Genomic DNA, 19935 nt, shown 5'->3' with positions numbered 1-19935 from the left:
TCAGAGCAATACACAGCCCCCTCCTGCAGCACGTGGAGTATTAGCTGCACACAGATGTACCTTCCCACTTCTCAAACTTCTGCACATAGGGGTGCTGTACACTGGGGCATTCAGAAATGATAAAGTGTCACCATCTAGTGGTAGGACTAATTATTACATACTGAAATGATTGACCTGTATGGGTACTACATCAGTGGAGCTACAAAAAGCTGCAAGAGTCTGCAAACATGCAACAGGGGATGATCAGAGACTATGGGCATGCTATAAGAAAGAGAATGCACACATGCAACAAGAGATTGTAAAGAAATTGAGTTTGTTATAAGAGAGAGATTGCAGACATGGTCCAAAACAATAGACATGTTGTAGAAGATACTCAGAGTCTGCAGACACGCAGTCAAAGACTATGGGCAGGTAAGGTTGGTTTAAGACGGTGGCAAACAAGGCAATTGCCCAAGGCTTCCACCTTCACCATGGCACCATTTACCAGAATGTTACATAGCCTTGACTCCTGTACAACAGAATTGTCAAATAATATGGGAATGGCATAGAGAGGCACTGCAGACATGCAAAAAGAGGAGTGGGTCAAAGACTATGGGCATGCTATAGACCAGTGGTCCCCAGACTTTTAAATGTCACGGACCATTAAATTTACGGACTCCGTACTGCACGTGCGCGGGGAGCTGTGTGTCACTCAAAGGGGAAGAAACCACAATGATGTTCCCCACAATGATGTCATGATGCCAGAACCGCCCACTCTCCTGTCGCTGGTCTGAGCCTCCACAGACACAACCTGCCCACTGCCCTGAGCCTATGATGCATACGGGAGACGTAATCCACCTCTCTGGTCAGTGCGCCCTGCAAGCAGGGTCCTTCTCCTGACCCCCCTGGAGGGTGCGCTGGCCAGAGCTGCAGACCACCAAAATTTTCTTGCAGACCACAAGTAGTCTGCAGACCAGAGGTTGGGTCTGCTGCTATAGAAGATACTCAGTAGATTATCAGAGACTGCAAATATGCAGTGAAAGAGATAAAGCCTGTAGACATGCAACAGCAAAAACTATGGATATGCTGTAGAAAATAGTAAAAGAGTAGTTAGTCTTTGCATGATGCAGCCCTGGAAATCCTCCTGTTTGCACGATCCCGGGGCACTGGAGGTTAATTAAACTCTAGTGCCCCGAGGATCGCACACTCTTCTCAATGAATGCTGCCATAGCTGCAATCATTGGGAAGATGCCCAGCAAAGGAGAACCTCCTGACATTGTAATATAAGTATCTCCTACAAATTATACTGTTGTTACAGATACAAATGTATCATTTGTAAGAGATACCCTGTTTCCCCGATTATAAGGCACTGTCTTATATTTTTTGAAATGCCAAAATATGCCCTAGGTCTTATTTTCAGGGGGATGTCTTATTTTTCTATGAAGAAGACTACAGTACACATTTATTGTTGAAAATCACTCATGTGCCATTGATTGTCCCCTTCTGATCACTCATTGTTGAAAATCACTCATGTGCCATTGACCAATGGCACATGAGTGATTTTCAACAATGAGTGATCAGAAGGGGGCAATCAATGGCACATGAGTGATTTTCAACAATAAATGTGTACTATAGTCTTCTTCATTCATATTCCCCTTCTGATCACTCATGTGCCATTCATACCGTATTCCCCTTCTGATCACTGTGCCATTGATTGTCCCCTTCTGATCACTCTGTGCCATTGATTGTCCCCTTCTGATCACTCATGTGCCATTCATATTCCCCTTCCGATCACTCATGTGCTATTCATATTCCCCTTCTGATCAGTCATGTGCCATTGATTGTCCCCTTCTGATCACTCTGTGCCATTGATTGTCCCCTTCTGATCACTCTGTGCCATTGATTGTCCCCTTCTGTTCACTAACTTACCTTTTTTTCTACTGTACGGCCGGGTAACTCCGTTAGGGCAGGGATCAGCAGCTTGCTTCCTGGTGCAGAATCGCGGGGGCGCGTGTGCCGGCTTGTTACTTTCAGTTTCGCTCTGCACTGCAGCCAGCATCGAGGAGACACACACAGTATCAGGTATCGGAGGATGTCTTATTCGCGGGTGAGTGCCTTATTTTAATTATTTTAGCAAAAATCGGGGGTGGCTTATTTGATGGGGATGCCTTAAAATTGGGGAAACACGGTATTACAATGTCAGGAGGTTCTCCTTTGCTGGGCATCTTCTCAATGATTGCTGCTGTGGCTGCATTCATTGAGAAGAGTGTGCGATCCCCGGGGCACTGGAAGTTTATTAACCTCTAGTGCCCGGTGATTGCAGAGGATTTCCATGACTGCATGATGCAGCCCCAGAAATCCTTCTGTTCGTTAAGAGCTCGACCTCTCAGCGAATCAGAAGGCCATTCTGGCTTACATTTTCGGTAAGTGGAAAAAACCCGATTTGCTGCAAACTTAATATTCTCTCTCACTCATCCCTAGGAGATAGTTTTGAAGGGTGACAAACAGGGCAATTTCCTAGGGTCTGAACCTTCTCCATGGTGCCAATTAACATAATGTTACAAAGTCCTGACCCCTACACAACGGAATTGTCAGAGACTATTTGCCTGGTACCTTGTGGTACCCCACCTTCTCCAGCACCCTAAACAACAGAATGATAGATGAGCATGGAGTTGGAATGCTTTTCATTCGGGGCTCCCAGAGCCCAATGTTCTCTAAAACCAGTGCATATGCTACAAGAAATAAAGACTTCAAACATGCAACAGGAGGTAGTCAAAGACTATGGGCATTTTACAATAGATAAAGACTATAAGACAATCAATAAACAGTTGGAGAATACAGAGAAAAGGATTGGGAATGGGCAGGTAAGAATCCTTCACTGCAGAAAAGATTTCCTTACTTTCTTCTCTTCTGTAGAAAAAGTCTGTTGAAAAGTCTATTCCATGCTAACTTTTTGGAAGAGGAGATTTTAAATGCCAGAAAATTATAAAATTACATCTGCTGATGGCTGTATCAGTGTTTCATGTCTTAGTTCTGTTACCCTTGAATTGTTCTATTACGAAACTGAAACACGCCATGATCTCCCAAGGTCCAGAGACACCACAGCCATTACATGCAAAATTTTGAGATTTCATTATCTCAAGTTTTTAAAGTGTTAGGTGATTTCTAAATGTTTGGTATTTTAGCAAAATGAGCTAAGAGTGAAGATAAAATGTTGGTAGTTTTGGTGTTTTTTTGTGAGTGCATTTGGTTTAAATAACTCATGAGGGTTTCAAAAGCTCCTATTCTAAATCTGCACTTTTTGTAAAAAAAACAACAGCCTCTCACCCCGTCCCCATTTGCCTCATTATGTTATATTCAAAAAAAAAAAAAAAAGCAGATGCCAAAAAAAATGTATTGTACACAAACAACACAAACAACGCAACAACCAATTTTAAAAACATGAAAAAACTCAAATACTTTAAAACGAAACAAAATAACTCCCTATTTAATGTACAGCGCTGCATAATATGTTGGCGCTATATAAATCCTGTTTATTAATAATAATAATAATAATAATAATATTAATAATAATAATAACTCCAACAAGTAGTTTAGCTCTGTTTCGGTGATATTTGATGGCAAAATATTAATCAATTTCTTAGAAAATCCTACACTCATCCCTACTGTTTTGTTTTTAGTCAACATTCACCTCCTTGCTGAATCCAAGATGTTCCTGGTGCTCATTCTGCTGAGCTATGGTTCTTCACTAGAACGGCAATGGTTAATGGTTAATCCTATTCGGCATTTATTGTTTTCATCCTAAATAAGTTCACAATACTATATAATTTATTTATAAAACAGTAAATCTGTCAATCACTGAACCATTCCCTGGTGAAGAATCAGTCACTGCCATTGGAACACATGAACATGGAAGTTTCTCCACCAAGGAAAGTGTCAGTGAATGTCAGATTCACTGCTTTATAAATCGTCCCTTATGTCTGTGTTTCCACCAGGCTTATGTAGGAGAATAAAAGCCTTCTGGCAATCTTCCACTTCCACAGCAGCACATACAAGTAGGCTGAGGAGTGTTAAAAGCTGGAGGTGATATGGGCTACTTATGTGTGTGGGAGGAAGACTTATCTCCAATTCTACACTTTCCTATTGAACTCTTGCCAAAAATGTAATCCACGGCTCCTATCATGAAAACTCAAACAAAACACATGGAAACTCAAATAACATGACAAACGCAGGGCATCGGAGAGCCTGAGAAATCACTGCCTGAGATTAGACTGCTTTAACTGCTGTCTATCACACATTCCTAATGCTTTATGATTCATGGCCGGAACATCCATACCTTCTTCTATGGACTCTCCCTAAAGGAGAACAACATGAAGAGGTCATACCTTTTCTGTTTAACAGTGTTAGAGAACTTTTTTTTAAATATCATCATCTCTGTATTTTTAAAGTCCAATGGAACTTTAAAAATAAGCAATTGCAGGCAAGCAGCTAGTTTATTGCAGAAGGGACGGGCGATAAAATACAACACCTGGTTGTTCACAACCTTTTCATGTGCACATGTGCAGCTCAGCGTACAATACTGGATATCCCAGGAATTAATAAATTACATCATTCCGGCATGGCTAAATATGATGGTCAAAGACCTGAACTCAGAGAAGGACCGTGTAAACATGGCGGCGCCTATTATGGAGCCAGGAAAGGTAAGTATGAATAAAAAATTGTGGATATGCAGGTAGTTTTTTTTTTAATCGCTTATCCCTTCACCCAATAAGGACCTTCCTGGTCGTATTTTTTTATTTTTTAAACATTAGTTCCATTTCAAAGCTGGAATTCCATTACTGTTTATAGTCCTGAACTGTTGTATAGTTGTTATAACTGTTGTTATTTTGCTCCCACTAACACCAATGTTGGGACCTACAAACAATACTTAACTTACTTTCACTGACCCCAATAATGGGGATTCTGACATCAACTTTGGGGCTTAATTTACTCTCCTTGACGTAAATAAAGGGGCTTATTTTAACTTTTACTGACACCAATAATAGAGCCTATTTTTGTTGTATTGACACCAATGATAGGACTTGTTTTCCCCCATGCAGACACCAATAATAGGGCTTATTTTGTAACCACTCATCAACAATATGAAGGCATTAGGTTCCATACATCCAACCCCTGCACTTTGTATGCTGTGCTGTAAGTTACATAGTCCTGATCCCTGCATTCTTCATGCTGTGCTGTATGTTACATAGTCCTGCACTCTGTATGCTGTGCTGTATGTTATATAGTCTTGACCCCCTCCATTCTGCATGCAGTCCTGTACGTTGCATAATTCTGACCCCTGCACTCTGCATGCAGTGCTGTACATTATATAGTCATGAACCCTGCACTCTGTATGCTGTGCTGTACATTACATAGTCCTGAAACCTGCACTCTGTTTGCTGTGCTGTATGTTCCATACATCTGACCCCTGCACTCTGTATGCTGTGCTATTCATTACATAGACCTGACCACTGTGCAAAACATATTACAACTTTCTAACCAAACTATTTTTGTCTGAATTGAGTTCTGTTTGCTCAGTAGTTTAGAGATGCTTTGAGGTTCCTGAGGTCCCAGCCACACTGAGCATTGTTAGGTAGTTCATTTTAAACTGTTTTTGTTTCGATGAAATAGAGAATCAGATTGTCCTTCCTTTGTTGCTGTTGGGTGGTATTAGCAGAGTTTTGTTATCCTGATGTTGCATGACGTATTTTGTGTATTTTATACAGAGACTTGGATAAAAGGTGTCCATATAGGAAATCTTTACCTTGAGTCAGATGTATTAAAAAAACTGGGTTGTTGCTCACAGCTATTTGCTTGCTCTTTCTGGACTAAGTTTGTGAAGAACTTTGGAAGGAACCCTTGTCCCTCTGTCCTTCTTCCTGATTTAAGTCATCCTCCTCTCGTATTCCACTAACCCGACTCTCTCCTCTACAATCTATTATGAATGCTGCAGCCAGACTCATCCATCCTTCCCACCGCTCCTCTTCTGCTGCATCTCTTTGTAGTTCTCTCCATTGGCTTCCATTTCACCTTAGAAACAAATTCATCTCCTGTGCTTTGCCTTCAAATCCCTCCACAGTTATTGTCCCACTTACTTCTCTGACTTGGTAAAAAAAAAATACTCCTCTAGTTGCTCTCTTGGCTCTTCAAATGACCTACTAATGACTTCCTCACTCATAACCTCATCACATGCACAGATACAAGACTTTTCTAGAGCTGCCCCGATTCTCTGGAATGGTCTTCTTCGTCCTATTCGGCTTGCTCCTACTTTCTACTCATTTAAAAGAGCACTCATCATCCATCTTTTAAACTTGCCCACCTATCTTCTTCTGTCTCCTAAAACTGTCACTTCTTCCCATCACTACTTATCTTCCCTCCTATTGTGTGTTACTTCTCCCACCTCCTAGATTGTAAGCTCCTTGGAGCAGGGTCCTTTCCTCCTCCTGTATCACTGTCTGTATCTGTCTGTCATTTGCAAGCCCTTTTTAATGTAAAGCGCTGAGTAATATTAATATTATTATTATTAAATATGTTGGCGCTATATAAATCCTGTTTATTAATAATAATAAAAAAAAGTCCAGGGGGTCCAATATTAATACAGGAAATTATTTGACATATTCAGAATTTCCATGCCCTTGGTGAGATGTGTCGTTACCTCTCTAGGTGTCTACATGGCCAATAGCAAGACCCAAGTGCCATCATATTGGCATTGGGTAGGCTGTATAGCTGTAGTTTTTAATCTTCTCAAAAAGTTGAGAAGAAAATATACAGTTCTGGAGATCCTGGTACCAACTGGTGGAATGGTGTTTATACTTTGTATAAAATAGTTTCTAGGTTATTTAATTTAACCTTTACCACGTATCAAAAAAACAAATATCAAGTTTATTATCACAGGCAATACAGGACTTTAAAGGCAATATTTTATATTTACTAAATATTCAACATTTTATTGTGTATTCCAACAATCATGTATCAATAAAAACATTTAAAAACATCAACAATTTCAATCAACTCCAGAAGTAGTTTATTGGCTCCACAAAATGTGTTGAGCAAGACAAAACATTGAGATTGTTGTTTTTATTGATACATGATTGTTGGTTATACACAATAAAAATGATGAATTTTTAGTAAATACGATATTAAATATTTGCAGTATTTCTTGTGAGAATAAACTTGACATGGTGTTTATATCTTCCAGATTTATGGGAAAGGTTTAGTGAAGTATAACACTTCTACCAGTGGTTATAGAAGTCACTTTGCACGTTTTTTTATCTGCCAGCAGCTTGTATTTCTACAATAATAATAGTAATAATAGTAGTAATAATAAAAATAATAATATTAATAATAATATTATCATCTAGTCTAGAGTATCATCTCCTTAGCCGGTCACTTTGTGAACGCGGAACTCTCGTGCAGCTCCCTTTTTGTTCCGTAGGAGTATGATAGATGCGGACCGCTTCCTGTATGCTGCCCCCACGTGTTGTGTGCTGGTTACAGTACACAGGTTGGAGTTAGGAATATCATGGGGAAGAGGAGACGGAGCTCGGGAGGGGAAAGCTCCGATACGGAGCCCAAGAAGGCTAAATCTCCGGAGGTGGAGTTCACAGGGACCCTCTTCAAATCCCTATTGAAAGATCCACAGACTGCACTGAAGGGTGAGTGATCCCGAATATAGTTAGGCTGAGCTGACACATGGGGGCCCCCAGGTATTAAAAGAATGCACTGACAGCTGAGAGGCCCCACATATATAGCTGAGGAGTCTTGAGATATGGCCAGAATGCTATGGCAGGTAATGGGCCACATTGTATGGTCAGACATCACTAATAGCCAGGGGGCCCCAGGTATGGCTAGGCTGCAGCTCCACTGACAGATGATGGACTCATTTTACTGCCACAGGGTATGGCCAGGGTGCAGTGACTGGTAAGGACCTTGGGAATATAACCGAGTGTCCCCCCCCCCCCGCTTCTATTCCCTGACAGGTGACGGTCTCCCCCCCTTGTGTGCGCTGACAGGGGAGGGTCCCCCCCCTTGTGTGCGCTGACAGGGGAGGGTCCCCCCCTTGTGTGCGCTGACAGGCGAGGGTCCCCCCCTGTATGCGCTGACAGGCGAGGGTCCCCCCCGTATGTGCTGACAGGCGAGGGTCCCCCCCTTGTATGCGCTGACAGGCGAGGGTCCCCCCCCCCCTTGTATGCGCTGACAGGCGAGGGTCCCCCCCCCTTGTATGCGCTGACAGGCGAGGGTCCCCCCCCCCCTGTCCCCCCCCCCCTTGTATGCACTGACAGGCCAGGTCCCCCCTTGTATGCTCTGATATATCACTTTTGTATAACCTGATGCGTATTTCTAAACTGCCCTGTCGGGTTAGAGCCCTGTAGGTAGAGCAGAAAGGGTGTCAGTGGGGTGATTGCCTTGTGAATAATTACAGGGAGTTGCCTGGGGTGTTCCCAGACTGCACTCATAAGTAAGTATAAGTAACTCATAAGTATATGTATAAGTAACTCATAAGTATATGAACCAACTTTTTTGGAATATGGGGTCCTGGGGTATAGCCAGAGTGGTGATAAGTTGGTGTGTTTCTCATGAGTAACCTGATGTGTGGTCCCGAACTGCCCTGGTAATTTAGGACCTCCCACAATGAACTGATCCTGCTAAGCTTTGCTCAGGCTAATAAAAGGTTCTACATGAATATTGTCTGTTACTTTGCATTTCTCTTATATTTCTTTCTCTATCTTTTAGGCTTGGAGCAATTCATCACTCTAGCTAGAAAGCTGCCCAGCCCTCACCTTTATGATGTGGTGGAGGGTTATATAAAGATTTCTGTGGAATGTATTGAAGTTCTGAAGCTTTTAGATGGGGAGCGAAGACCTGAGACTGAAGTAAGTGTCCTCTACCTAATGCTGAACCCCAGCCAAACCACTAAATTCTCAATATATATATAATTATATATATATATAAATATATATATATATATATATGGGAGTCATCTTACCTAAAGGATTTCTAAGGCTATGTACACGTCAGATTTCTCTAGCCACTGTATACAAAGTATGTTTAAATACTGTATAGCAGTCACACTTACAGCAAAATAGTTTGCAACCTGTTTTGATTGCTAATTATTCAATATGGCTCAAAGCAGAAGAAGTGCTTAAAACGTTTTGCAAGCTCCTGAATTTTTTGGGGACATATGGAGGCATCTGTAGGAGCATTTGCCTTCTGGCTGCAGAATAATTTGTATTGTGCCTCCATGCCTCTGGATTATCAGAGGCTGTGCTTTGTAAATAAACAGAAGGGCAAACCACCAGCACTGTTCTCATGTGGCTGGGGCTATAGGGTGCTACTGTATGTTGGCCCAGCAGCTCAGTGAAGCTTAGTAATCACAAGGGAAGGCACATTTAGCAGAATATAGAATATATATTATGTAAATATAAAAAAATAACCTGTTCCTGGAGTTGGCCTATGAAACATTTACAACATTTTTTGATAAAATGAGCCCATTTATAACTGATTTTAAAATTAAAAATAAAAATGAAAGTGATAAAAAATAAAGTTGTGTTCTCTCCAGGCCCTATTAGCCAGGTGCACCACCCGGCATTTTTCAGTAACCCACCCGGCTTTGTTTGGGTGGTTGATGAAAAGGGCCACAATACAGGGGCTGCCACCCGCTTACAGTTCTAGGAGAATACTGCATTTCACGTTGATTATTGTGTTTGCCTGACTGATTTCTGACACCGTGTTTTTTATTTGTACCCATGGACTAACTATTCATATTTTGTTTGTTTCTCCGATTTCAGACAATGGTAATTTTCCAAGCCCTGGAAGTCATTTTGCTGAGGACAGCCAGTGACTTGTCACATCTGGGTGTTGCTGGTGTGAACATAGTCAAGTGCATCCTGAACTCACACATGAAGTTAATCTATTCCTGCGTGTACTCAGAAACTCACAGGTAAGGGCTGTCCTAGAGGCTGAGTGTTCTGCATGTTCCCTTGATATGTTCCTTAGAAGATCATGTGGCATGACACTGCAGTGTTTCTATTGTTGTTGAGTATATTCCTATACACCGGCCAATATTACTGTTAATCAGAGATATAGTAAAATAATAGGTCTCCATTTTTAATTGTTTTGGTTTAAAAATAATCACAAGATCATCAAGGAAAAAAGAAAGTGAACATGATAGTTTACTGCTAATATCCCTGCTCATATATATATATATATATATATATCTGTAGGCCTAAACTTTCACACTTACATTTTTAGACTTTATAGCAATTATTAGGCATACCTGTAAAAGAACAGTGATACTACTTACTTTTCTTGCTTCCCTTTGCAGCAAACACCTTTACCCTCTGTTCCGCTGAAGTCTGCAGCAAAAACTACACATTAGGGAGATTTGATCTCTGTGGTCCCACTATATCTCCCAGTGGTTTTTTCCTCTGACTTTCCATCATTAAAGACAAATAGGGAAGTCAGAGGAAGGAACCATTCAGATCTGCACAGACCTCAGAGATTAATACTCTCGGACTTGGGGGTTTCAAACCAGACTTTTACAGTGCTACTGAACTTAGTATTGTTTAATGCTGGAGGAGGCAACAGAAAAGATAAGTGTTGGAACTTTCCTTTCACATGTATGATTTTGGGAACATTTCTCTTTGATGACAGGATGGCTTTAAAATGTATATCAAGGCAAAACCTTTTTTGCTACAAAACTAATTTGTAATTTATTGGGGATAAATTTACCTTTCCATTTCAACCTGCCACTACTGTCATCTTATAAAACCATTAATGTGAACAGCAGTGTTCCCTTGTAGCTGGGCGCACCACCTGGCACTTTTTTCGGTAACCACATGGCTGTTTATTGGTGGTTAGAGTTGAGTCACATTACAGGGGTCACCACCTGCCTACAATTTCTTCACACCCAGTCTAAAAAAACTTCGGGGTTGAACATTGGGCAGAAATTTGATATCCTGCTAACTCTGTATATTACATACCCTGGCCCACTGCACTGTACATGTCATACCCCGTACTACTTAGTAACACTATATATATATCCTTAATAATCCTTAATGTTTGCCATTCTTTGGTTTACTCCTCCTGAAAATCTTAATCTTTTTATTCTGCACAGGATGTGTCGGATTAGCCTCAATTTGTTGTCTGCAATGGTGACACAAGGACCAGACTGTGCCAGGGATGTTTTCAGCCATTTTGATTTCAACAACAAATACCTACCAACATTGCTGAAGAAGAGAGACAAGCAGGTAAGAGTCTCCAACAATCTAAGTGTGCATATTGACTGTCTATATGATAGATTGCACCTGCTTGTCTCACTGTATGTGTCCACTTATAAAGGCACAGAGCCTGTAAAATAGTAACAAATGGGTTACACCTTTTTATTATATGTATTCATAGTAGATAAAAAAAGATTAATTTCACTCACAATTATTTAACAAATTTTGCAGAATAAATGAAAATAATGTAAAAATAACCTTAAGTTTTTTTTATATAGTAGATATGAAATACTTCCATACCCTGTACATCTCCACAATGAGCTTTGTTTAGAAGTGGTCTTACAAAAGGAAGCTACTGTTGTGCTTTGTCTTTAGAAAACCAGGAGTACTTTTTAAATCCAGAGTCATGGCTTCATCCTATAATATTTTTAAAAACGTATACATCTAACAAGGTAAAACTTTTATTTAAAAGTGTGAAAATAACGCTTGGGATGGTCAATTAGGAAAATATACTTATCGCAATCCTTCGAGTAGCACGCTACTGAGTAGGGAGTCAGGTCTGCTTCTGACTGCAGGTCCCATAGACAATGGCCCTGATTTATTAAAGCTTTCTGTGAAAGGTGAAGACAAACTATCATGGGAGAATCTTGGTGATTCAGCAAACCTGGAATAGATCTGGTCCAAGAATGAAAACATTTGCATACTAATAACAAATGAAATCTATTCCAGGTTTGCTAGATCACCCAGTTTCTCCCATGATAGTCTATCTTCTCCAGTCTTGAGAAGATTTTTAAATCAGACCCAGTAATAGAAACTGTATCTTTAATGTGCTTAAATTAGTTTAGTTATGCAATAAAGTAAAAACAAATTATTTTTGTAATGGTCCATATTCCTTTTTTATGTCTAAAACATTGTGAAATCTCCTGTCTTTCCATTGCAGGGCAGACCAGACGTCAGGATGGCATACATACAGTTTGCTCTCTCCTTCTTGATTTCTGGTGATAATACTACTATTGTTCAAATTCTGGAGCTAAAAGGTAATCAAAGTGTCATGATTAAGTTATGTTTGCAGTTATGTAAAAAGGAGATAAAATGTGCAAAACTTCAAAATGAAAGACTGATTGCGAAGGAAAGTAAGGCAAATCCCAAAAAATTTTTCAAATATATTAATAGGAAAAAGTTCAGATCTGAGCATGTAGGGTGTCGCTAGTTTGCTAACTGGGCATAAAGACAAGGCAGATTTACTAAAGACTTTTTTTTTTAGCTCTGTGTACACGAAGGAAAATGGCAGAGCTCAAGTCCAAATTCATAATAGCAATGTCACTGCCCTAAATGAGTCATAATGGCTCAGAATTGATATGATTGAGAAACAGCTGGGAAAAAATATAATTGACAAAGCACCAGGACCTGATGGATTACATTATTATTATTATTATTAATAAACAGGATTTATATAGCGCCAACATATTACGCAGCGCTGTACATTAAATAGGGATTGAAAATGACAGACTAATACAGACAGTGATACAGGAGGAGAGGACCCTGCCCCGAAGAGCTTACAATCTAGTAGGTGGGGGAATTTCACACACAATAGGATGGGCGATATGTAGTGGTGGGAAGTAATGAGGGTTTAGCAGACAGAAGAAGATGGGTAGGCAAGTTTGAAAAAATGAGTTTTGAGCGCTCTTTTAAATGAGCAGAACGTAGGACCAAGCCGAATAGGGCAAGGAAGACCATTCCAGAGAGTTGGAGCAGCTCTAGAGAAGTCTTGTAACCGTGCGTGTTATGAGGTTATGAGTGAGGAAGTCATTAGTAGATCATTGGAGGAGCGGAGGGAGCGGCAGGGGGAGTATTTTTTAACCATGTCAGAGATGTAAGTGGGACAATAACTGTGTAGGGATTTGAAGGCAAAGCACAGGAGCTTAAATTTGATTCTAAGGTGAAATGGAAGCCAATGGAGAGAACTACAAAGAGATGCAGCGGAAGAGGAGCGGTGGGAAGGATGGATGAGTCTGGCTGCAGCATTCATGATAGATTGTAGAGGAGAGAGTCGGGTTAGTGGAATACCAGCGAGAAGGATGTTACAGTAGTCCAGATGAGAGATAACAGCGTGTACAAGGAGTTTGGTGGTCTCAGGGGACAGGTAGGGGCGGATTTTAGAGATGTTGTGTAGGTGAAAGTGACAGGACCTGGAAATGTTCTGAATATGGTGGGTAAATGAGAGGGCCGAGTCAAAGGTGACACCAAGACAGCGTGCCTGAGGAGAGGGCTGAATAACAGTGTTGTTAACAGTTAGATATATGTCAGGGGGGGATTTGGAATTTGAGGGGGGGATGATGATGAGTTCTGTTTTATCCAGGTTGAGTTTCAGGAATCGGTCAGACATCCATGATGAGATGGCTGACAGGCAGCATGAGACCTTATCCAGGACTGAGGGACACAGGTCAGGGGTGGACAGATAAATTTGGGTGTCATCAGCATACAGATGGTACTGTAAGCCAAAGGAGGATATGAGACTACCGAGAGAGGAGGTGTACAGAGAGAAGAGAACCGGTCCAAGGACTGACCCTTGGGGAACACCAACAGGGAGGAGAGTGGGTGAGGAGGAGTTACCATTGAAAGAAACTTGAAAGGAGCGGTCAGACAGATAAGAAGCAAACCAAGAGAGAGCAGTGTCACAGATACCAATGGAGGGCATGATTTGTATTAGAAGAGGGTGATCGACAGTGTCAAAAGCGGAGGAAAGATCAAGGAGAAGGAGCAGGGAAAAGTTGCCTTGAGACTTAGCTCTGATGAGGTCATTGGTCACTTTAGTAAGGGCTGTTTCAGTGGAGTGGGCAGCTCTAAAACCAGACTGGAGGGGGTCGAGGAGACATCCATGTGTCCTCGAAGAGCTGAGTTATTTTAAAGCCATTATTTCTAATTTTTAGAGACTCTTTAGTCACTGGCAAGGTACCGATGGATTGACGTAAGGCCAATGTGGTTCCTATCTTCAAAAAGGGAGCAAAGTCATTACCAAGTAACTACAGACCTGTTAGTTTAACGTCCATAGGAGGAAAGGTCTTTGAGAGTTTGATAAAGAGAGGAGTTTCTGCTAGAAAATAATAGTGATAGCATGGCTTTAAGAAAACAGAAGTTGTCAAACAAATTTACTCTCTTTTTATGAGGAAGTAAGTAAACAGGTAGACAATGGAGTAGCAGTTGATATAGTGTACTTGGACTTTGCTAAAGCATTTGACACTGTACCCCACAGACGGTTAATATGCAAGTTAGGGTCGATAGGTTTAGAAAAGTAAATCTGTAAATGGATAGAGAAGTGGCTTAAAGATTACATCCAGAGAGTTGTAATTATTGATTAATACTCTGAATGGTCCAAGGTTATTAGTGGTGTACCCCAGGATTCAGTGTTGGGACCTTTACTGTTTAACATCTTCATAAATGATATAGAGTTGGGGATTAAAAGTACCATTTCTGTGTTTGCAGATGACACCAAACCATGTAATGGAATTAAGTCCATACAGGAATGTCATATTCCCTGTTTTAAAAATTAGAGCCTCTTGTGTTATTTGATCCCTCTCTTGTTGATCCAGCTCAATAGGAGGGCCCTGAAACATATTGGCGGGCCCAATAAAAGAATTAGATCCAGGAGTCGGCTGCAGGCAGGGGAACCTAGCAAGCTATCTCAGCAGTAAGCCCCTCGTTCAGTGCAATGCTGGTAGAATAGGACATTACTCATATGGCCAGCCCAACTAGACTCTGGGATGATGGGAACATTTCGTAGGAAATCTCCTTTTTTTCCTGCATACAAATGTTGACCTTCAGTTACTCAGAGGTGAAATTAAAGCAAACCTAAACTCTCAATTTTCACTTTACATAAAAAGGTAGACAACCCTTTTATGTTAAGAAAAAATTCTGTTTTTTTTTTTTTTAAAGTTTGCAGCATTGCCCCCTAATTCTCTGTCCCCTAGGCCAGAGGTCAGCAAACTCCAGCCTTAAGGCCAGATACGGCCTAGCCAGTAGTTTGTTCTGGCCTAAGGCAGGGGGGCCAATCCGGCCTAATCCCGGACGGCAACCCGCATGCGCACTTGAGCCTCTGTGTTGTGGCTTCCTTCCCCTTTTACCGCGGCCGGTGTTAACACTTCTGCTGCCGGGGTAAATGGGGAACATTGCAATGCATACAGAGGAGAGGGATTTCCCTTCAGGGGGCCCCTGAAATGGCCTAGTGTCCCAAAAAGTTTGCTGACCTCTGCCCTAGGCGATGGAGAATGAATGGGAGTGCAAAGCCTCCTGGGATACCTACGTCACGCATCCCTGGAGGCTCTTGGGTGCTCCTTCTGCAAATGCCCGAGCATCTTGGGCATGCACATAAGGAGCCTTTTCCTGAAAAGGGAAAAAAACGCATGCACAGTGAGATCGGCAAGTGTCACCTGATCTCGCGCCTGGGTCGGGTGACATAGGAAGAAGAGGCGAAGATGGTGGCGCCCGCAGCGCCGGGACGACGTGGGATCCGATGGAAGACACCTCTCTTTTTTATTTAATTCCTATTTAAGGACATAGATGGCCTCCTAAATCTGTCCCCTATTAAATAATAAAATAGATATTGGTTAGCACCATTACAAGTGCTTTGGATATTATATTGTAGTATTTATAAAAGCCAGTAGATGACACTGTTGGCTATAAGAAGATATCACAAAATTGTTTTTCAAATGCAAACACCTGGCTTAACTGTAAAGAGCAGTGATAATTTACAAAGTACATAAACCATATAATTTATATTATAATAAAAAAGATGTGATGGCTTTGCTATCATGAAAGCTTGCAGAAAAAAGGTTGCTTTACCTTGCTTTGCACAATGAGGTGAACTGATTACTGGTTCGGAACTTGTGAAGTTCATCAGCTTATTTTGAAGAATAATAACAGGTGGCATCATATTGCAATTCTACTTTTTTTTCTACTAGTTTCTCTAGTTGATTACAAAAAGAGAATGGACCTGATTTATTAGGATACACTTTAATCAGTGAAGCTGGGTGATCCAGCAAACCTGGAATAGATGTGGACCAGGATTGATGTGCTAAAAAATAGCAAATTACTTTTAAGAAACCTTTTTCAGGTTTGCTGGATCACCCAGCTCCACTGATGAAAGTGTATCCTCTCCAGTCTTGGAGAGCTTTAATAATCAGGCCCAATGTCTGAGATTTCTAGTTAAAGAGAGGGCATGCCCAGTTTCAGGGGACATTTTTGGTTATTTTTTAGTGGTTTTGCATTTACTATACATAAATACACATCTGCATTAATAAGTCCTCAGATCTGTGCCATTTTAGCAGTTATGGTTTACATATCTCTTTTAGGTTTTCTCAGTGAGATTTTCTTTACTGGAATAAAGGAAGACAGAATATCTACCATAAACCTTTTGCTGTCCTTGCTTCAAACAAAGGTGAGGTTTCTGTTTTCCTATACTTCTTTGAATATAGATATAGCTGACAGTACTGTGCCTTCTTCTAAAGTGTATGTAATACCCAATTGTTTAAAGTTCCTTTTTTCTAATTTCCATTAAATGTGTTTTTGTCCTTCTGCTTGCAGGTTGTTCAGAATAAAGCCATCACAAAGACTCAGAAAGTCCGTTTTTTTACTTCTGCCATTCTGAATCACCTAGCTTCTTTATACCGCTTTAATGGTATTGTAGATGTTGGCACAAAGGATGTGCAGGTAAGGTTTTCCTATATAGGCAACAGCATTGTTGTGTGTTGTGTCATAGGGAGATGGTGCAGGATTGTGTGGCTTTCTTAACACTTCCTGCCCCCAGAAGTTCTTCTCTGGCTAGACATGTTTGATGTAATGTTTCATATTCTGAATGAAACTTTCTGTGTTTTTACTACTGTTTACTGAACAAAGGGTCAACGTATCCAGAACTCATTTGATATTTAGTGAATTCCATGCCGGTAATTTTACCCATCAAATTTGTAGCATCTCAAGTAAAGAACACTTGCTCTTAGTTTCCCTTGTCATCCTTCCAACTGTCACTTCACTTTGCCTTTTTTGCTGTATATTCTTGGGTTCCCTAAGACTAGGAGCAATGGAGAGCAAGGCTTTTTTTTTGTGGCAGTAGAAGCATGCAACATTGAGAGCAAAATGATAAATCCCAATAGGCATTATCTCTGCTAGGGTTCACAAGAGAATGCACCAATAAGGAAAATGTAGATTTACTCTTTAAGAATTTAAATGTTATGTTAATTTTTTAAATGTCTTTTTCATTAGGGCACAAATGATCCAAAAGTAGCAGGGAAGCTGATGATAAGAGACCTGGTACACAACTTCCTAATGGATTTGTGCTGCTCTTTAAAGCATGGAATTAATTTCTATGACCCTAGTCTGGGCACAGCTGCAAGGTGAGAGAAATATAATTTAATGTGTGTTTGTTCCTACAATAATTAAATTACAAATTGCAAAGTGCCCAAATTAAAGGACCAGACCACCCAGGTGTCCTAACTTAAGTTGGCTGGTTAGGCCTGCTTGTTAGCTGCCTAGGCTTCTGGACATAGAGGGGATTGCACAGTTAAAATGAATAGCCTGGTAATGCACCAAAATGTCCAAAATATAGCACTGGTTGCTGCTAATGCATGCTTTGGTATTGGGCACATAGAAAGTCACTATGCCCACTCATAGAAAGAATGCTCAGGTTGCCATGTAAAAAATAATTATTTTACCATGGTTTTAAAATTATTCATCAGCTTTGCATTATATTTATCACCAAGAAGCCATTGTGAAGTGAAGTGAAACGTTTCTACTAGTTTTCCCTGGCCATGTGATAGATTTTATGGTTCATGTCCCTTTAACGTGTCACTGAGGGCTCTATACTTTTTGCTACAGATTCTTCTAGAAGGCAAGTGATAAAACATTTCTAGGTCCATGCAGATCCCTCATAGGAATATAGAAAGAAAGAACTTATGATACGTAACTAATCTTTCTACACTGGGGTGCTAGCAGAAGACAGGACTATCGCCCATTTTACTTAAAATGAAGACTAGTGATGATGTGCTTTATAACCATTGTAAACACTGTTTACTTTATCCAGGGCTGGTAACTTGGTCCTCCTGCAGTTCCTGGTTGGACTGAAGTCAGCGACTGAGGATGAGTTGGTTGCGGAGTTGTTGGTGAATATACTAAAGGTGTGTCCAGATTTACTAAATCGGTATTTTAAGGAAACACAATACTCCTTCGTTCCTCGACTGAAAACTGCCTGGCTAGACAACATTAAACTTCTTAAAAAGGTGAGTCTGGAAATTCCATATTTCCTATTGTAAAATTATATTCAAACGCACAACTCAGCAGGGGACTAATAGGTTTGTACTGATCAAGTAATTTTCAACTGTCTTTAACATTAAAATATTATATAAAGGGACTCCTTCAAAGTGGAACTGCTTAGCTGGTTTTAAATTGACAAGATGACAAAACTGTTGCTGTAATTGGTTTAAACATTTTAGCTGAAGTTGAGCTTTAATGTATCACTTATTCAAAGACCATTTGGGGTATGAAATTACATTTACATAAATAAATGTTGAATTACAATTCAGTAAAGTTGTGGAGACCAGCTTTAAAGAGCACTGACAACCCCAAAAAAACATATTTAATTCTAGTTTTGGATTGAGTGGGGAAGGATTTGAACCCTTCGGTTTTACACTTCTATCTGCAGCCTCACTGGAGAAATCTACCCTCGCTACCTGTCCTGCAGACGACATCACCAGACAGGAAGTGGGGGTTAAATCTGCAAAAAGGGACAGAAATATCATCAAAAATCATACAGAGGATTGATTCATTGCTAAAAAAACTCATTTTTATTTCTGTCTTTGTTGTGTTTAGAAAGGTTCCCCTCATATCCCTCTAGTAAAACTTCAGCAGGACATAGTGAAGGGAAATCTCTCTCCTCTGAGGGGATTTGAAAAAAGTTTGTCTGGGCGTTTACTTTAAACTATGATTTCATTTTAAAGTGTAACTTTTGGGTGGTGCAGGGATAGATTAACACCCATGTAACATTTGTTTTGCCCCTGTTCAGTAGATTTAATTTTACTTTCTATCCCTGTGACAATTGAATCTTAAAATATCATGGTTGTCACAGGAACAAGAATTGGTGGTAAGGCTTTAGTGCAGAAACCCTTTTTCATGGGTGCTCTTACTGGTGTGATATTTTCTCTTGGGAAAGATTTCCTCTCCATTCCTTTTGTTTTGGGGACAGAAAAAAACTCACAGTGGACCTTATTAGTACACATGTGCTCCTTGTCAAAATCCTAATTGATTCCAGAAAGCTTTACTGCATTCCAGTAAAATATCATGAGTTGAGAATTGATTTGACTTTTCTTTTGCAGATTTATGATGCCCAGCCACAAGTGTCTGTTGCCTTCATGACCACAGAATTTGTTCCTCTTCCACGGCTGACAAATATGGTGATGATAACAACTGTGGCTCCCGTGTGTAACAAGAACATGCTAACTCAAGGCCTTAATGTAAGTTCATCTTCAGTTGTTGGTGTTCCCAGAGTTGTCTTCGATGGCTGGATGTTCTCTGAACCTGTTTTGCATGGAAGTTTATTTTACCTTGTAGGCATAACTCACTGAAATATGTCCAAAATGTAATACATTTAATAATAAACTTTAAATACAAAAATCTGTTAAAAAAAGATAATACCTGTAATATAACTGTACAG

General features: G+C 40.4%; 1 protein-coding gene across 2 annotated transcripts in view; it reads left to right on the top strand.

Annotated features, from left to right (window-relative positions):
• The first annotated feature begins 7486 nt into the window (after nt 1-7486).
• Nucleotides 7487-19935, top strand: part of URB1 (URB1 ribosome biogenesis homolog) — a 47514-nt gene continuing 35065 nt past the window's right edge. For both annotated transcript variants that reach the window (XM_072398164.1, XM_072398169.1), the window contains exons 1-10: nt 7487-7673; nt 8752-8891; nt 9807-9958; nt 11135-11267; nt 12178-12274; nt 16586-16671; nt 16818-16943; nt 17493-17623; nt 18310-18505; nt 19598-19735. In XM_072398164.1, coding sequence (XP_072254265.1) covers nt 7541-7673; nt 8752-8891; nt 9807-9958; nt 11135-11267; nt 12178-12274; nt 16586-16671; nt 16818-16943; nt 17493-17623; nt 18310-18505; nt 19598-19735 — 1332 coding nt within the window. In that variant the 5' untranslated portion in view covers nt 7487-7540. The remainder of the gene's footprint in view (nt 7674-8751; nt 8892-9806; nt 9959-11134; nt 11268-12177; nt 12275-16585; nt 16672-16817; nt 16944-17492; nt 17624-18309; nt 18506-19597; nt 19736-19935) is intronic.

Source organism: Pyxicephalus adspersus, chromosome 1 (assembly GCF_032062135.1).
Source record: "Pyxicephalus adspersus chromosome 1, UCB_Pads_2.0, whole genome shotgun sequence".
Classification (NCBI taxonomy): Eukaryota; Metazoa; Chordata; class Amphibia; order Anura; family Pyxicephalidae; genus Pyxicephalus; species Pyxicephalus adspersus.
The sequence above is the reverse complement of the archived record's forward strand: the minus strand, read 5'-3'. Positions and strand labels throughout refer to the sequence as shown.